The 19,241-nt window shown below is 42.1% G+C and overlaps 2 protein-coding genes across 2 annotated transcripts; one reads left to right on the forward strand and one right to left on the reverse strand.

Annotated features, from left to right (window-relative positions):
* Window positions 1–1,574: 1,574 nt before the first annotated feature.
* Window positions 1,575–9,146, reverse strand: tram1 (translocation associated membrane protein 1). The gene is made up of 11 exons (XM_063483346.1): window positions 8,883–9,146; window positions 6,569–6,632; window positions 5,585–5,706; window positions 5,387–5,503; window positions 5,243–5,301; window positions 5,076–5,160; window positions 4,814–4,884; window positions 4,533–4,637; window positions 4,312–4,455; window positions 3,730–3,881; window positions 1,575–3,093 (listed from the first exon to the last, which is right to left on the reverse strand). The coding sequence occupies exons 1-11, from the start codon at window positions 9,003–9,005 to the stop codon at window positions 3,023–3,025; spliced, it is 1,113 nt and encodes a 370-aa protein (XP_063339416.1). The 5' UTR covers window positions 9,006–9,146; the 3' UTR covers window positions 1,575–3,022.
* A 2,219-nt stretch (window positions 9,147–11,365) lies between these two features.
* xkr9 (XK, Kell blood group complex subunit-related family, member 9) lies at window positions 11,366–13,847 on the forward strand. The gene is made up of 4 exons (XM_063484196.1): window positions 11,366–11,458; window positions 12,006–12,463; window positions 12,811–13,025; window positions 13,107–13,847. The coding sequence occupies exons 2-4, from the start codon at window positions 12,147–12,149 to the stop codon at window positions 13,736–13,738; spliced, it is 1,164 nt and encodes a 387-aa protein (XP_063340266.1). The 5' UTR covers window positions 11,366–11,458; window positions 12,006–12,146; the 3' UTR covers window positions 13,739–13,847.
* Window positions 13,848–19,241: the final 5,394 nt, after the last annotated feature.

Consider the following 19,241-nt stretch of genomic DNA (forward strand, 5'->3'; position numbering starts at 1 on the left):
CTATAACAGGTTAATTCTCTTTGCCAGCACAAAAATTAATTTGTTTGACAAAACTTGTTGGATTGATCAATACTCAGAACAAAAGGAATGTCCAGTTGCCTCAGTGAACATCTAAAAAGGAGAATTGTAGCTTTATTTTTGGCTCAAACAACTGTACATAAGTACAAGTTATTTGGACATACCAATGCCATGGCCTGTAGGAAGACCCATATTATCACTCTCAGATAAGAGGAAATTGTTCATGATGTTCAGGAACGATCACCACCATGAACCACCAAGGGTCAAATCTGCCATGAATTGGAAACTGCTAGAATACCAGTGCCGCTATCCATTGGTGAATCAAGTTTTACATTACAATAGGCTAAAAGGGAGCTGACCAAGAAAGAAGCCTGTGCTCCAAAATCAGCACCTTCAAGCTCGACTTAAATTTGCAAGTCTACCAAATGTTTTATGGTCATACAAGATAAAGATTGAGTTATTTTGCCACAATGACAAGAGGTACATTTGGAGTAGTAAAGGTGACGCTTTCAAACCCTAATAACACTGTACCAACTGTCAGGCACAGTGGTGATAACATCATGCTCTGGGTCTGGTTTGGTACAAGTGGTAGTGATACATCGAACAAAGTGGATGGAATAATGAAGAAGGGGGACTACCTCCCAATTCTTCTAATATACCTCAAGTCAAAAGCTAGATGTTTGAAACTTGGACACAGCTGGGTATTCCAACAGGACAATGATCCTAAGCACACATCAAAACTTGTTCTGGAACGAATAAAGCAGGCTAACATTGTACTTCTACAACCACCTTCCCAAACCCTGACCTCAACCCTATTGAAAGTTTGTGGGCTATGCTTCAAAGTCTGGTCTGTACCAGAAAACCAACCAATTGAAATAAATGCTACCAATTCTGCAAGGAAGAGCGGTCAAATATCCAGCCAGAATTATGCCAGAAGCTTGTGATGGCTGCTAAAAGTATATGGTTGTGATCCAACTTGCTAAAAGACACTTAACCAAAAATTAGTGGGGGTGTATGTACATATACTTTTGATTCAATGCGGATTAGAGAAAATCCCAAATAAATTTTAACTTGTGCACCCAGTTCTTGTGTGTTTTTTTGTTTTGTTTTTTGAAGCCACTAAAGATTTATGTTGTTGAATTGTCCAATCCTGGACGATTCAACGATTTATTAAAATCCCCAAATTACCATGAAATTCATACCCATAGTGAGTGGATGTCATCTTCTGACCACAACTGCATATACCTATGTGACAGAAAATCACGACAAACACAAAGCCCCCTTTTAACTTGTATAGTCTAAAATAAAAGCTTCATACAGTGTTGAGGCATAATTCGTCGTAACACTGCCCCCTTCGCATTAAATATTAGTGAAATAAACTACTCTTGATTTTTCACTCCAGGTTCCCAGCAGGTGTTGCGTCTATGTAAGAAGCGATTGCATTCAAACGTTAAATACCAGGCTTCATCTAAGTGATCTCAACTGTGAGCCTCTTTCTTCAAATAAAAACTAAAATGTGCACACAGATATTAATACACACAAGTCATAACTCAGAATTTGTTTTCAATACATTTTATTCCTTTATCAAGATAGCCCCTCAGGACAGGTTCAGAAATCCACATGCGGCTTAAAGGCAACCACTGCATACCCAACAGGTTAATCTTTTGGAACAGGCCGGTGTTAACTGGGAAACTACTTGAAAACGTATTTGATTGCTCTTTGTAGCTTTGCAAATTTATCTTATGGCATGTAAATAAAAGGCATATCAACCAGGCTCATATGGCACAGTCAACAGTAGGGTAAAGGGAGGGGGGGGGGGGGGGGGGGTGTTAAAAGCTAAACAAAACATAGTTATGTTTCATTCTCGGTCCATGCTTTTACAACAAGTCATTCATGTGAACATTTTTCAAGCAGGCCACACAAACACAGGGAAACAATTCCACTTAAACAGCAAATGAGACAGGATCATACAAGACAGCGATTCAAACTCACTAAACCGACATATTGCCTGATTAAGTCTTTTCCGTCTCTCTTAGAAAGTCATGTCATCCAAAGCTAAAACACAAGGCGTGTTTATTTCTTAGAACTATAGATACAAACGCAACAGTTCATGATCTGATTACAAAGCTGTTCTGAACTCTGACACTTAATGCTACATCAGGTTACTTTGCTGGCAGTTTTGCACAATACTGAACCGTGAATCTACTTACACTATTACACAACAATGTCTCCTGTTTTCCTCGAATGCTTTTTACACACTCACCCTTATTTTCATAAGGGGACTTTAAAAACCTCCATATTCTACCTTACGTTCCATCTATAGGTGTCCGCTGAAGAACGAAATGGAGAAAACACTGAGTTTGAGTCGATTTGTGACCCCAGTCTTAATCTGAAAGACAAAGATAAGATTTTGTTTCCTCTTTGCATCCCTCACTTAGGGGAAAACAAGAGACATTACAGGGAAATTCACATATAGTGTCTGCAAAATCCCCCCACAGAGGGGTGGCAAAGAAAAGGAGCTGAGCGAGCAGTTATAAATAAAAGGAGACGAAAAAAAACAAACAGAAGAGACGAGTTGAAATACACAGTATTTAGAAAAAGCATGAAAAGATAAAATGGGAGAAACATTAAAACACTGCAGTGATCATTCCTGAAATTTTAAAATTACACTCTGTACAAAAAACGCTCCGTATCAATAGGCACTTCTTAAATAAAGGTCTTTTTTTTTTTTTTTCATAGTTTATTTTCTAAATTGGTTTTCTTTTCATTCACAATAGCACAGCAGGGCAAAGATTCAGAAATGACGGTGTGCTGGATGAGAAGCGAAGCTGCATTCTGGTCCTTGAAGTCCAGCTGGGAGGTCAGTCGTGTGTGGGAGCTGAAGATGCGTGTCGTAGATCAAGGAGCTGGAGGATCTGCTGGGCCGGACGTGAGGAGGGGACAGAGAGTGAGAGGAGAGTTCTCTGAGGTGGGGAGGCGATGGAAAGGGCTGAGAGGAATGTTTTTATGAGGACTTCTCTTTTCTGGCTCTTGGTGAATCAGCTTGGTGAGAGTTAACTCCATTTACTCCGTTGGCTTAAAAAAAAGGAGAGATCAAAAATGTGAAAGAGCATACAAGCCTTTAAATTGTGTACTGTTTTTTTCATTTGAAAAACTTAAAAAAAAAAAAAAAAAAAAGACATTTAATCATGTATTTTAAAGTACAACTGTGGTGATCCCATGTGGCAAGGAAGCAGCCAAAAGTAGCTACTGTAAAGATCCAACATATCCATGAATTGTTTCAAAAGCAAGAATTATATGGCTGAGCTGCAGTGTATCAACGACGGTCTCAAAAGCACAGATTTAGACTTTTCACAGCATGAGCTACAGGGCTGCAGATTAAGAACGAGTTTTATGCAACATTGGAAAGATGTTATTAACTGGATGGTATTCAAGGTTTTTAATGTTGTAGAAAGAATTACATGAAATGGGTTTTGACACAGCGGCTGTGAAGGTAGAGTGGATCGTCTATCTTCAGATGTAATTCTAATTTGCATATGCACCACAAAGCTGAACATACTCCAAGAAAGAAAGGTGTAGAGTTACATCCAAGCCATTCTAGGGCATGAAAGGATTATTTACACTAAAAAAAATAGCTAGATATTATGCTTTAAATATGGAAAGTTGTTAGCTTAATTAATCCTGGGAGCTAATTCATGCTCGTGCTCTCACCTTTGTCTTTCTTTGATTTGCTCTTGGAAGGAGCTTGTTTCTTTTTCAAGGTCTGAGCTTGGGCATGCTCTCTCCACCGGCGCAGCTGAAAGTTGATAAATTTCCACATCATAAAGGCCTGTGTGAGGCAGATGGCAGCCAGGACAGTTACCCTAGTAGAGAGAGGGATAAAAGCATCGCACTTTATCTTACACATAAGACACTGGTAAAAACGGCACACAAAAACAAAGTAGGAAGTGTTTAATCTGCTTAGCACAAGACGCATTGTGGTTGCGCGTCATGCTCATTTATGGACGCAGGAGTGCACTTCCTTTTGTATGACGATGTTCTTGCTGTAGGTTTATTTTAGCTCTATACAACATGCTCTTAAAAGGTCTACAAAGAAGGCCTCACGTCTCCACTGTGAGCGGTCAATGAGCGGTTCTTTCAAATTTACATTTGCCGCACATGAATTTTAAAAAAATATCAAGAAATTTAGCTTCAATCTCCACGAATTACACATTTTAAAAAAGGTTGTCCGAGCAAAAGAAATTAATTTCAGCAAGTTCAGATATTTCCATTTCTACTCTCAGAAGCACTTACCGAACAAAAAGGACGTTAAAGTTTCCTGCGGCCCAATCGAAACCTTGGTTCTCAGCTGTGGAGAGGCCAAAGCCCACGGTGAGGACAGACAGGGACAGGGTGAGCAGACGTCCAAGGACAAACAAGACCGCCCAAATGGTGAAACTGCAAAACAAGAGGACAAGTTTTAAGACTTTGCCCTCTTTCGCTTTCGATCTAAAACCTCCTAATAGTGAACTCACCCCAGTTGCCTGTTCTCATTGCTGAAGTAGATCAGACGGGAAATGTGGAACAGAAGCTCGACAAAGTAATGACACACAAGGAGGACCAGACCCAGGCGGTTCAGGCTGTAACACACAAGGAAACATCTTTAGAGAGTTTTTCATTACAAATGACAGGAAAACAAAACAAAACAAAAACACAAGGAGACACCACAAACTTTCTCCTAAAGGGCAGTGTACAAACACAAGCCACACCAACTCACACACTTAATTAAAGGCTTTCTACAGTGGGCGCTTCTTACTTTAGAATGTAGGCGCCAGCGATGTGGACCAGGTACAGGGAGATGTACACAAGCTGGCGTGGAATATCCTCCTAAACAGTAAACACAAAGGGTGGGAGGCCAAACATGGTCAAAATATTTACAGCAGTGCGGCTCTGCACATGGTGATTTAAGCGAGAGGATGATGAGACTTTGAAACAATGCGGCTTGGCCGTGGAAGTCAAACAGGAAACTGCGTCACATCGTCCCATCCCAAAGCGACTGGCTCCGCACGTCCTCTTACCTTCTTTGTCTTTTGGAAATACAGCTCCGGTAGAGCATGCAGCCAGTAGCCCAGCTGACAGATGTAGTAGAATTTCATCTGGAATCTGAAAGAAAGCGAGACATTACAAAAAGCTTAGAAAAGTCCCAAATGATTGATGAATTTCCACAATCAGCATCACAACTTACGGCATCAGTGTATGTGGATAACCCTCCCACAGGCTGACTGGATTGGACAGGAAGTTTTCCTAAGAACAAGCAAGCTTTTAAGTATGTTTTATGGGGTCAGGCATAAGCAAACAAAAACCAAAGGCAGCTGGCTATTGTACGTACAGAGAGCAGGATGCTTGTGCCCCAACCAAAGGAGAAGAGGTAGAAGGCGCTGAGCTGGCCGGACTCATTGAACTTGCTGTGTTTGGTTTTGGAGAAGTGCTTCTTCCTGTTGATTTTCTGCAAAGATGACCAGCAGTGAACAATACAGAACCGTTTCTAACAGAGATGAACTTAACTCCGTGTCTTTATCCCACTTACGTCCAGCACATACTCCTGGATAATGGCATGCATTATGATAGCCACCAGCATGTAGAAGAAGATAGTTGCCAAGTCCTTGATCCCGTGGTGGAAGTGGTTCACGGCAGTCTCCTCTGGTGCTTCTGCAGCACACAAAAGTCATGCAGAGTGAAAAATCAACACCCATCCGTGATTGATTCACATTAAAATGTCAGGTGCGCTTTCCTGGAGTGAGATGTTTGGATTAGTGAGCACCGGCTGTGCAGAATTACACCGCTTTGAAAACGCAAGAGACTGTATTTGCACCAATATACACACTGAATCTCTCCTAGCTTTCTAAAGTTACATTTATTTCCATGCACCCTTGAGCTCAGTCTCCATAAAAACAGAGATAGCCGATACGTGAACACAGTTCCGAGCAAGTATTCTAGATGGACTGAGTGGTTTTGGTCATCATTTACAGAAGCTTGCAAAGAAATCAATCCAATTGGTCGCTTGAAAAATAAAAATACAGCAGCCATCATTGAAATTGTTTCAGAACACTCACTGCAGAGAGATTAGGACGCTGGATGCTATGTGGCTCATGAGATTCGAGCTGTAAATAAGTTACAGAATACGGCAAGTCGTCAGGTCCAGCAGATAAGAGCTGAATCACCGAGCTGGAAGCCTGCACACCACACACAGCACGAACAGGTCCTGCAGTCTCGGTATCTGAAGTCAGCTGGCAGAGATTCTGTTAACCTTGAAAGGAGCAGGACTCAGATTGTGAGGCCTATATTACACCTTAGCCCAAATTCGCCCGGCGCAACCTTGCCACAAGAGAACTTTATAAATCAGGCAGACTAAATTTAGCTCGGAAGCGGGGGGGGGGGGAAGAGCCCTGAAATGGGTTTGTGTAGGGCTGCGTAAGTGCCACTTTAGAATCCAAATGAGAGGAATGCAGCAAGTAAAAGAAAGTACTGCACTGAAACATCTGTTCTCGCCACACACCACTGGTTAACTTACCATTTGTTGATATGGTGACGTTGTACTGGACAGTTATGAAGAAGACTGCAAACTTAGAGGTGACCTGCAGACAAAAGGCAGTCGTGTCAATCTCAGTCAGACAGCAATTGTACAAAATACAAGTCAAAATGCTTATTAAATATTGAAATGATACATTTAGGATGTGTATGAATATAGTGGTAATATAACACACCTGCGTTAATGCTGTTATGTTTAACACAAACTTACCGATATTCAGTACTTTTACCTGTTTGCTTTCTCTGTTATGCTTTTCCATATTCGGTCCAGGAAAGCAAACATATCGTCACTATAAACACAACTTTTCTGCACAATAGACACAATGGAAAAAACAACTTACAGCTTATATTAGTAAAAGTCTTTTTATTAAGCTATACACCATATAGACACAAGATTCTGGGCCTTATCTTTTAATCACTGAATGCTGTGCGGTTGTTTTTGGGGCCCCTGGGCCCTTTAGCCCCAGTGAATGTTAAATCTTACCGAGCCATTTTGAACAATTCTAGGTTTTTCCAGGTTTGTGGGAACAGTTTGGGGAAGGGTTTTTCTGTTCCAGGACAACTGTGTCCCCGTCTATAAAGCAAGGAAAACGGGTGGATGCGTTTGGTTAGGAAGAACTTGACTGTGCCACCTTGATCCAAAAAAACAAAAACAAAAACTCTTTGAAAGAAAGACTTTGAGCGAGGGCCTCTCGTTCAGCACAACGCTCTTCTGGATAAAAGGGCAAAAATTTCCACAGACACACTCCAAACTCTTGTGGAAATCCTTCCTAGAAGAGCGAACACTGTCGTAGCTGCAAAGGAAGGGGGGGTGGGGACCAACTCCATATTATGTAATACCTATGTACTTAGAATGGGATGTCATAAAAGCTCCTGCAGGTGCAGTGTGCAGGTGGCCAGATACTCGTGTCCATATGAGTAAAAAGGCTTTTACTAATACAAGAAGTCAGAGTTTTTCCTTTGTGTCCCACTAATTTTGTGCAGTTATAGTTATATTTATAGTGGAGATATTTGTTTTCCTGGCCTAAAGAGGGAAAACTAAAACAGAAAGCAAAACAACAGGTACAAATACTTGACATTTCTATGCCTTCCAATTTTTTTTTTAACTTTCATTTTGCTTATGTATTTTTTGTATACAACATTTTTAGTCTGATAATTTAAAAACACGAGATAATGCATGACACTAAATGTGAATTATGAAGAGCACAATGTCTTTACGCTCACTGAAAGTAAACAGAAATTAATCAAGGTAGGCAGCTAAGGAGATATCAGTTGTAAGTTGCATATTAGTCCTTCACAGCAAGAGAACCCGGCTTGCAACAAATAAATATCTCAAAGCAAAGAAAAAAGAGCTAAAGCTAAAGTAGCACAGATAAAACTAACAATTCCTGCAAATTTCACGCTTTTCAACATCCACGCTGCCAACTGCACGTAGTTCCCAGGAGTTTTACTTTGGAAAGCACAAACAGGAAGCAGTTTTAATTATGGCCGGCTGGACACCAGCAGCGGCGGTGCTTTTTTCCGCCTAGGATGAAACGCGCTTTGACATTAACGCAGATTTGCTTCAAAGCAGAGCAGATTGCAGCGCGTTAAGAGACTGCCGTGCTGTGTGACACGATCCCGTGTGTCAGCTCGCTGTGTCCGGTCACGTCTGAAGCGCTCTCCCAGCTCCAGTGACAACTTTGAGTGACGGAGAAAGCGGGTTTCGGCGATGACAGCGCTCTGTGAACCGCTGCGCGATTGCCACGTAACACATACAAACTAACCCAAGTCCAGAGTGTTGCAAAACACCGTAACCACTGAGCTCGATAAAGTGCTGCAATGCAAACTTGCCGCTTGATGGGAAATTTCTGTAAAACATATCGCAAAAAAATACTTTTGTTTTTGGTTTTCTTTTTGCGTGCATGATCGAACCGCGGGCCTTAGTGTCGATGATTTTTTTTCTTAAATAGCCTGTCGAATTTTAGGTGGGAAAGGAGCCAGATGTGAGTGAACTAGTTCCCACAACGCTTAAAAAAATCATATTTAGTCACTGTAAATATCATTACCCGAGAGCAGTTGAGTGAGGTTAGAACGCTCTGGAATGAAACGCAAACGCGAGGCCATCGTGATGGGGAAAAGTTTCGATTACGAGAGGAAGTAGTGTGAAGAATAGATCAGACAGCCATGTCAGTTCTCATGAGAACCGATTGGGAGTATTCGGCATTCCGTCTAGCGATAATCCCCCTCACTTTTCCTGCCGAGCATCCCTCGAGTGATCCACAGTTTAAAATAAGCCATTCAACATGTGGACTCACCTCAAACATCAAGCCGAGGAGAAACACCATAGCAACACAGGAAACAATATCTGCATGGTTCTGGATGACAAACTCATGGCTCAGCACCGGCGGATTCTTGTTAGTCTTTTTTCGGATCCCCATGTCGACGCGATTCGTCTAACTTTTGCTTCACTGTAGCCGGGTTTTCTCCCTCCTCCTGCCTGATAGTAAGATATCCTTGTGCTCAAAGCTCCCTCCTGTTTCCTACATGCAGCGGGCCAGGCAGCAATTGAATGGCGTGTCACTCTTCCACTAGTGGGAGGGTCCACGGAGAGCGCTGGTGCGCCTGACCAACGAGCCATCTTTACGCACAGGAGAGTAACAGCTGGGGCTCTCTGTCGCTGCCTAGAGGTTCGGAGTACAAGATGTAAGCTGAGTTTAGTGGCTGGAGAAAGCATTCCCTTAAAATATTTTCTATCATATCAGCTGCTTAATTTACTCTAAAAATAAACTGGACCAAGCCACACCTTCATAAAGTAGAAAGTGAGAATTAGTTTGCACTCTTATGTCATTTTGTTTAAGGATAGGGATAGGGAAAAACACAATTTATGAGCAAATGCTCAAAAAAAAAAAAAAAAACTCAGTGGAGGAAAAATAATGCTGGATACCCACAGTGATACAGAATGGTTAATGTGCTTGGAATGAAAGGATGCTACATCATTTGATAGAAATAGAAATGATCAACCGACAGAGGGCTGAATTCAGAAACATCCCAAAAAATTGAAGTGAAAAAATGATGTGGCAAATGAGTCCATTTTGGCCCCCAAGTGCTTGTATTCATGCTTGACAAAGTCGGTGCATGCTCCTAATGAGATGATGATGGTGTCCAAGGTGGATCTCCTCTCAGATTTGTACAACCTGAGGTGCAACCTGGTAGCGTCAGATGGACTGAAACATGATGTCTCACAGGTGTTCTATTGGATTTAGATCAGGTGAGTGTGGGGGTCAATCAATGGTATCAGTTCCTTCATCCTCCAGGAACTAACTCTGTTCATGAGGTTGGGAATTGTGGCATGCCAGGAGGAACCAAACCAGACATGATGAACAATGTTACAGCATAACGTTCTCCATGGGCTCTCCAGACCCTTTCATGTCTGTCACATGTGCTCAGCCTGATTCTGCTCTCGTCTGTGAAAAGCACAGGGCGCCAGAGATGGTCAACTCTGGTATTCTATGGCAAATGCCAATCAGGCTCCACTGTACCAGGCAGTGAACACAGAGCCCACAAGAGGACGTCAGGCCCTCAGGCCACGCTCATGAAGTTTGTTTCGGATTGTCTTGACAAAGACATTCACTTCACTGGCCTGCTGGAGGTAATTTTGTAGCTCTGGCAGTGCTCATCCTGTTCCTCCTTACACAAAGAAACAGTTACGGTCCTGCTGATGGGTTAAGGCCCTATCCAGCTTCTAGAATAACTGCCTGTCCCCTGGAATCTCCTCCATGCTCTTAGACTTAGACTCAGCAAATATTCTGGCAATGGCACATATTGATGTGCCATCCTGGAGAAGGTGGATTGCCTGTGCAACCTCTGTAGGGTCCAGGTATCAGCTGATGATATCAGTAGTCACACCGACCCTAGCCAAATGCAAAACTAGTGAACAAACAGTCAGAAAAAACAAAGAGGGAAAAATGTCAGTGGTCTGTTTAGGACACTGTCTCATTGTTGCTCCTCTAGTGCACCTGTGGTTAATTTCATTAACACTAAAGCAGCTGAAACTGATTAACACCTTCCTCTGATCGATATGCCAGAGGTTTTAATGATATCAGCTGCTTATTTGACTCAGAAAATATACAGGGCAAAGCCACACCCGGCCTCAGGCCACAGTGTTTGTTGCCCTCATGTGATTTTTATGTATATAGCAAGGGAGGAACTCAAATCTTGGCTCCCTTATGAACAAATAGACTTCAAACTTTATTAGAAAAGAAGTGAAAAAGATATGAATATATGTGAATCCTTACTTATGGACTTGATTTAGCCTATTTGAATATTTGACAAGATCCAAAAACTTACAGTGAGGATCCTGTGCCTGTTGTCATAACAGGAAGCTACAGTAGTCATTGTTATGCCAATATCAATGTTTATCTATCAATATATTATTTATTTTTTTAAACTAAATTCTGTTTTTGCCATTTCTATGTTTCACTTTTGGAAAAAGGGAAGGGCAAGCTGCTTATTGAGCTCAGGCAAAGGTAATCACATGCTTGCAGTAATCATTCAGATTACAGGAAATCCGCTGAGGTGTTGCATAACTTCACCTGTCTACGCCTATGTGCTCAGAGCAATTAAAAGGTATGTACACAGATCGTTGTGCACGAGTTTTCTGTTATCAAGTTTTGAAATATGTGGAAACCCGGGCATTTCGTCACTTGCTGGTGATATCAGACATGAAACTGTTGCAGGGAAGTGTGAACTGTGACCCTGTTCCTATACACGTATACACATTTCCGACCTGACTGTATAGTTATGTGAGGTGGAGCCCTTTAAAAGAGAAAGGACAGTGGCATTTACAGTTTCCTTCCCTGAATGAACACCTCTCTCCTCTCAGAGTGTACTGGTAAGTTAAAATGCTTGTGTGTGTGTGTGAGAGTGCTTTGTTGTAGCCTGATTTCAGTGTGATAACACGCAATGATAACTGTGTAGACTGAATATTATCAAACAGATCTGTAAATGACATCTGAAAATTTTATAAATCAGGTACCTGAACATAAACTAAATTGTTTTTTTTTTTTAAATTGCAGTGCTGTTTTATTCAAAATGTTTCTTTTGCCAGCTTTTGAAAATTCCTAATTGAACAACATAGATTTGGCTTATTTGTTGTGTGAAATGTAAGAACAATCCAGTCTCTTATGTAAGAGTTCTAATGCTCTGATTTGCACTGATAGAAATAATCAATAATTGTTCTATTACATAAATTAAGTGATTATCAGGATTTTTTATGTGTTCATGACATGGATCAAAGGTCAGTATCATGCAGCACCTGACTAAACTCACGCTGCATTTCATATCAATGACAAAAACAAGCAGCAGTTTGTACAAGACAAAATGTTACATACACACACGTATATTATATATATTTCTTTCTTTGCTTGCCTTCTTTGCAGATTGACCAAAATGGCCCCTGAAACACTGGAAAGGGTCCACAGCAGCATTTCTCCAGACCCTTCAAAGCACAACTGAACTTCAGTCAAAAGCACATCTGCCTGCAACACAGACGGATACTTCAAGTTTCAAGTGACAACACGATGCTTCAGCCAGACATTCGGTACACCAAAGTGCGATGGCTATTAACCATCGCTGGAGTCTTCCTGTATGTCGGGGACATTTGGACAGACATTGTACTGGCTGTGAAATATTTTCAAGAGGAACAATACGTCTGGACTGGGTTCACCGTAATGTTTATTCTGATCGGACTACTGGTTACTCAGATCTTCAGCTATGCCTGGTATTGGGATGACTTGAATGACCCTCTCTTAAACCCTGAAGGAAAAAAAGAAATATCAGACATGTCAAAACCTGGGCTTGTTGTCTTGCATGCATTTGGCTTGGGCATCTTTACCAGGTATGCCATTAAAATTACAGCTTTCATGAGACCACAGTAGCCGAAGTAGGATATGACCTTTGAGTTTAACACCTGCAAATTAACTTGAAGTTGCTTGTTGTACCTATAAAAAGGAGTGCCTGCATGTTGTGAGTCAAAACGTGCTTTATGTTAATCACGCACATTGACAAAGTGGTATTTAATAAACTGGAATGCCCACATTCAAGCTGTGTTCAACTTGTTGTATGGCATTAAGATAAAGCCTTACAAATGAATCACCATCTATGCAGCAATAGCACGCTATGCAATAACACGTGCACTGCAGGGTGGCAGCTTGTTTGTTTTCATTGTGTTTGCCTTGTCTCTAGGTATTACCACCTGCTGAAAGAGGGTTTCCAAGTGGTTTGGACGAAAACAAATGGCGATGGGGTGGATAAGCTGAGAGAAGTTCACAAGAAGCTGTTTTGCATGGCCACCGATCTGAGCATGCTCAAGCTCTTTGAGACTTTCCTGGAGAGTGCCCCCCAGCTCCTTTTACAGCTTTACATATTACTGGGCCACAACGAGGTCTCAGTCATGCAGTGTAAGTAGAGACAAAAGATACTCTACACATGTGTGCGAACTTGAAGAATCATTACTTACACTGCCTGTTCTTGTCTTTCAGGTCTATCTGTGGCCTTCTCCTTCTGTAACATTGCATGGTCACTGGTGGACTATCGCCGCTGCCTGCGGAGATCTCTCCCCCATATCAGAGAAATGCCCTCTGGCCTCCCCACAGCAATCTACCTCCTCTACAAAATTTGTACCATCACCAGCCTCATTCTCAGCTACAGCCTCCTCCTCATACTGAGTATCTACACTACAGTAGCACTCACTGTCCTCTGGCTGCTGGCAACAATATGGACACATTTGCTTGAAACCAAATTCTGCTCAGGCAGAAGCCTGGAGTTTCTCTACAGGGCAGTTGTAGGAGTCATCCTGACATTCACATTTTTTAATGTGAAAGGACAAGACACAAAAGTAGCCATGACCACCTACTACATTTTCTACACTGTTATTAACATTATGTCGCCGTCATTGATGGCTTTGTTAAAGCCGGAGCTGCAAACAAGCACTTTGCTGCTGACAATCAGCGGTTTAATCTGTGGATGCTCAGTGCTGGGACTGGTGTGCCTCATTTTGTACTACGTCCAACTGCACCCCAGAAGGGTGCAGCGCGAAGAGGATGAGGTGGACGGCCTGGAAACAAAGGAAACAAAGTCACTTGCAAGAATCAAGAACTTCTTGAAACCTTAATGAAGAATTTCCTTTTCAAATTAGCGTGACAGGGTTCAAACAGACACGCACAGGTTCAACCGGCCTAACGATTTCACACGGAGATAAAATAAAGGAGCTTTTAGAGGTTTTGAAGGTACCATTTGCACTATTGGTGGCTAGCTAGACAATAATATATGTGGTTGAATGTCTATTTTAGTTTTTCTTTACCTATTTATTCTTACAATGTGCAATAAAGCAGGTAATCTGCAAATATTAATGAAAGCAGAATTATCTCTTGATGTTTTCACATGACTTTTAAATCTTAGAAGAAACTGAAAGACAAGATTAATAAAATCAACAATTTCCCCCAAGTGTGTGTAGTATAATATAGCAGTGATGAGAGCAACATAAAAACATTGTTGTGCTTCTCCCCTGCTTCTTAAAGGCTTGTTTGTCAGTGCATCACCCCACCCATATTAGCATTTCTACCCTATTATTTTCCAAAGCTTAGCAGCTTGGTGAACCACCAACCAAAGCGTTGCGCAGTGTAACATTTGTATATCCAAATCTTGCAAGTGGACCTGTAGTGCATACGCTCAACACAGGATGGCGCCATTATCTAGGCTGACTTTTCTAAGTAATGGTGAGCTCAATGGTAGCGTGAGCAACAGTAACAAAGCCACCAAAGTTGTTCTTTTAGTAAGAAAGCATCAAAGATTACTTAAAGATGGGGTCAAGCCATTTTTTTAATCCCTCTAATGTTTTCTCCTTAACATTTTTCATAATATTTAAAATTATACTGTAGTTGATTTTTTATGACTCTTAAGTATACTATTTAAGCCTTAAACATATATATTATTGCCTTATATCTCTTCTTTTTGCCAAAAGTAAAAAAGAATAGTTCAGCTGATCAAGTACAGGCTCACACACAAAACAGGAAAGCTGGACAGTCGAGATGCTCACCAAGAGTTGATGAGTGGATCATCTACCACTTCAGTAATGTCGCTGAACTTGAATATTACTGTAAATGTAGCTACCAGAAAGATCCTCACCATCCTAATACTCAGAAACTGAAAGGTGGCAACTAAACACCCCCCCCCCCCCCCCCGAGAAGTAGTGAAGACAGGGGGTCATGGATGAGCTAACCAGTAATAACAAACCAGTGCTAATTTTGTTTTGACTACCAGCAAAATATTGTATGAGTCAAGCCGGAGAGAGCTGCGGACGCTGTTTCTTCCTGGCTTGGGCAGAAAAGGAGGGGAGGGGAGGGTGGCCCAGTGTGAGCTCACCTGGGAGGAACGCTGACAAACCGCAGGGTCCAGAGAGCACGATGGTTGTTGGCTCTCAAATAAGCGCAGCACGTCCCCCTCCACCCCCACCCTCACCCCTGGCCTTCCTTTAATTTAGCCAAACTCGGAGCTTTCTGACTTGTTTACTCCAAGAGGCCACTTTAACTTTCATCTGTCGGTTGTGTCGTGTCAGAAGCACTCCATAAAATGACAAATTTAAGTGAGGAAGTTTTGTTGGAGAGGAAATGAATCACTGCAAGGTAGTGCACAGAATTTTACTGTGGAACCTCATCGGACACACTCCAACTCCACGGCGTGCATTTGATTTGTGCGTATTTAGAGAACACAAAGGTGATTAGATATAGTTCAAAAAGACAGAAATGTATGTGTAGATTATCCGTGATGCTGATTTTTAACAACTTACCTTTGGGTATTAGCACCTGCAAGGAGGACTCTCACTGCAGCTCAACCAAAATCACATCAACCTTTGGATTTAAGATGATGAATGCGCACCTCTCTGCCCTCTACTGTATATTTCCTCGGGCTCAGTGAACTAATGCAATGTAAATCTGCCAGAGGGATTTTTATTGGGAGAAGACACATGTGTCTTGCGCTGGAGTCCTAAGCAGTCTCTCTCTCTGTGGTCTTTGTCGAACTACATATGGCGGTGACTCACCACTGATAGCACTGCCAGGGAACAGTCGCAAGCCATTGGGATAAAATGTGTTGAGTAAAGCATTACCTCCCTGTCTCCAGGAGAAAACAAGCAGAGAGAACGCTGGCGTTGACAGCCTCACAGTAATTTCCACTTCTGGCACTGAGAGCTTAATACCCAGTAATCTCTAACTCCGATCTCGTTGAAATGCGCCTCCAGAAAATGCTGGAGCGCTCGGTGAGAATCTGAGAAACTAGACCCAGATCAAAGATGAATCTCCAGAGCACTACAGGTCTCCATTTTGCCAAGTCAAGGCCTGATCTTGCGGTGCTATCGAACACTCGCACAACACGGCAGCAGTACCAACACAAAGGCATGCAATCACCCACTGTCACCGCCTCAGCACCGGCTCTGATTTGTCTGATTTGAATGGCACTCCATGTCTACATAAACAGTCTTGACCGGTGACCTTTCCATAACCACCGCTAAACTTTTCACCAAATCTTATCTTTTTGTTTTCCATCACTACATCCTGGAACAGCCGGTCAGAGTTGGAGAAATGAGGGGGGGGGGGGATTCCTGGCATACACCATCCCCACAATTTGTACAGACACAATAAACCCGGGAAGGCAGGCTGTTTTTCATTAGGGCTTCAAAGTCCATATAAACCATGATTAATGAAGCCCTAAGATGCTGTATGTCTTTAATTATTATGGCTTGACTGCTACACCAGTGCCTTAGATGCATTAGCAATGTTGGCGATCTGTACACGTCTGCCTGGCTCGTTCTGACATGGCAGCGTCGCCTCATTCTGGGAGAATTCCTCAAATGTGGAGGAAGGGAGTGATAGACCCCCCCCCCCCCCCCCCCCTCCACCACCACCACCCCTTTTTTTTGCAGTGGCACAGAAATTTCTTTAATCACTGTACATGCACACTTACAAATTAGGTTGGGCAGTGACAGATTGGAGAGCAGGCTGAGTATAATTACATGCAGTGGGCTGGTGTGTGTGATCACAGCGTGGCATTGCGTTACCCAGAGGGTTCTGTAAATAAAGCTCTCGTACAATGAATGAGGATATTGTATGCATTATGGTGGGTACAATGGTCTTACCATTGTTACTACTAGGATTTTTGCTACGGAGTAGCTGTTGGTCTTGTATGTCAAGAGGGAAAGTCAATCTGGGATTAAGCAGAAATTACTGTAGATGAGGTCAGTTGTTGCTATAATTCTGACATAAGGCATCAATTTGCCCGAAGCAACGAGTCATCTAGCGTGGAGAATTAACTTCAGATAGACATATCTTAATTCTGGGGAGACATTCTCCTTATTTAGATATTTATTGTGAAATATGAATGTTGATTTAAAGGGATAGTCTGTTATTATATGGCCCTAATATTTGCTCTGGTTATTATATAGCCCCATATTTTTAATTGAAAAATGGAAATCAGTGCATTGATGTGGAAAACACGTCTTAAACTGTTGACCTTAGCTCTATTAAGAAGAAACTTGGTGTTTATGACTGTGAGAAGGGGGTTGTAGCTGATCACCTACTGCTTGCAGATTGATCCTGCTTGAGACTTAACGCTCCCTTCTATGCAGACTAACACACGATTGTATGATATAAGTTCTTTTACCGGCCTAAATCAAAACCAGTTCCTTGGAGCTAAGCTAATAGAAAATAAACGTTAAAACAATTACAGGCGTGTCACCTTGACCCCATTTCGGCTCTTCACAAACCCACATGTGAGTCATCTTTAGAGGACTTTAAAGCTCTGAAGCAAAGCGCGCTCCCTGCTCTGCGTCTTGTCCAGCCAGTGGGACGCAGAAACAAAGAGCGAAGAGGAAGCTCATTTGTATAATCCTCATTTAGTGCAGGAGGTTTATGTTTCACAGCCACGGACAATCAGCGTGCACTAACATAATGGTGCTACCCATCCCAGCCCGCACACGCGGTCTCTCCCGCACAGACATAGACACAGATAGAAAACAGAAGCCATGTTTATGTTGGGCACACTCCCACAGCGCACAAGATGATGGATTATCCAGTGTTCTTGTTTATTTGTGCTGTGCAGGGTAGAAATATGGGTAAGAGGACCTCATGCATACAGCCTATGTATGGCAAATACAATCAGCCGTAAAATAAGATTGCATATTATGAATGAGCAATGGGTTCACACGTACATATGCACAAGTCTGCAATCAAACACACTAGCACACACACACACACACACACACACACACACACACACACACACACACACACACACACACACACACACACACACACACACACACACACACACACACATCTTTGTGCAAGGGAAGCTTGTCTTGATTAACCTGGCTGGCAAAACCTGACATGTTTTTCCTTTTACGTCATGGCCTGTTCCTCGAGCGGTTCAGTGGAAGCCATCAATTCTAGTTTGTCTGCAGTTTGTCTATTTGAATCTTTTGCTAATCTGGATTATTCATTGATGGCCCGTTGGACTTAAACAGGAAGTGCTGAGCGATGGCCACTGTGGTATAGTTTTTAACATCATACATCATGTTTTCTTTTTTTCTTCCTTCTGTCAAAATGGCATCAATCAGTATGGCCACCAGTGAAAGTTTGTAAAATCCTTGGACTCCCTGTGGATTAGAGCTTTACCCCGATGAGAAACACAAATGGCAAAAAAGTCTTCTGATAAGGAAATGATTATCAGGGTGAGCCATGAAAACTGTAAGGGGGCGTACAAAGCATCTGTGACTTTATGAGTATGGGGGGACAAACGTTTTTCTCTCATACATTTTCTCTCTGAGCCGCGTACACAACAGCTTATCACCCCCTTGACAATTTTCTTTTTTGCCCAGTATCACAAAGGCCAAAAATCTTGAGTAGAGCAAAAGATGCTATGCCTGATTATAACAAGAGGTCAGGTCTTTGATGCTGGTATGGTGAAATTTGTTATACGTTAAGCTAGTGCTAATGTGATTATGGACATTGATCCATTAAATCTACTGTAAAAATGCAGCCTACACTAGTTTTGAACTCGATACTGAGAAGAAATGTGAGAGGTGAAACATTAAAGACCCTTTGATGTAATATTTAACCCATCTGCAGTGAATGGGAGGGAAATGACCATAAAACTCCTTTTGGGCCTGAGCAACAGGGACAGGTCGGTGTGAGAAATGGGATGTGTGATTTTCTCTCTGGTTTCTTGCGGTGCCATTCCAGCGTGCGCATGAAAAGAGGGCAACTGCCTGTCATGATTACCCCAGAGGACGTTTTATCAGGGCAATAAAATCAGGTTCTGTGTGGCTGGAATAGACTGTGGAACTCCCCCGCCTACTGGGACTGGGCCGAGTCTCAGCCTGCCACCCCATTCCTCTTCTGCCACGGCCAATAAGGGGAAAGTTTACCTCAAGTTTGGCTAAAAAGCAACACAACAGACTGAAACTTGCCTTCAGTTTGCTTTTTAGGCTTATTATTTTACTGTAGAACCTACAAAATCCAGATGGGCCATGTGCAGTATATGCCCAATCTTTTGGATATGGCAGTTTAAATATTTTGTTAAATATTTTGAACAAAAGATAGAATTTTCTTATAATCATTTGA

This window comes from Pelmatolapia mariae, linkage group LG9 (assembly GCF_036321145.2).
Source record: "Pelmatolapia mariae isolate MD_Pm_ZW linkage group LG9, Pm_UMD_F_2, whole genome shotgun sequence".
In the NCBI taxonomy this organism is placed as follows: Eukaryota; Metazoa; Chordata; class Actinopteri; order Cichliformes; family Cichlidae; genus Pelmatolapia; species Pelmatolapia mariae.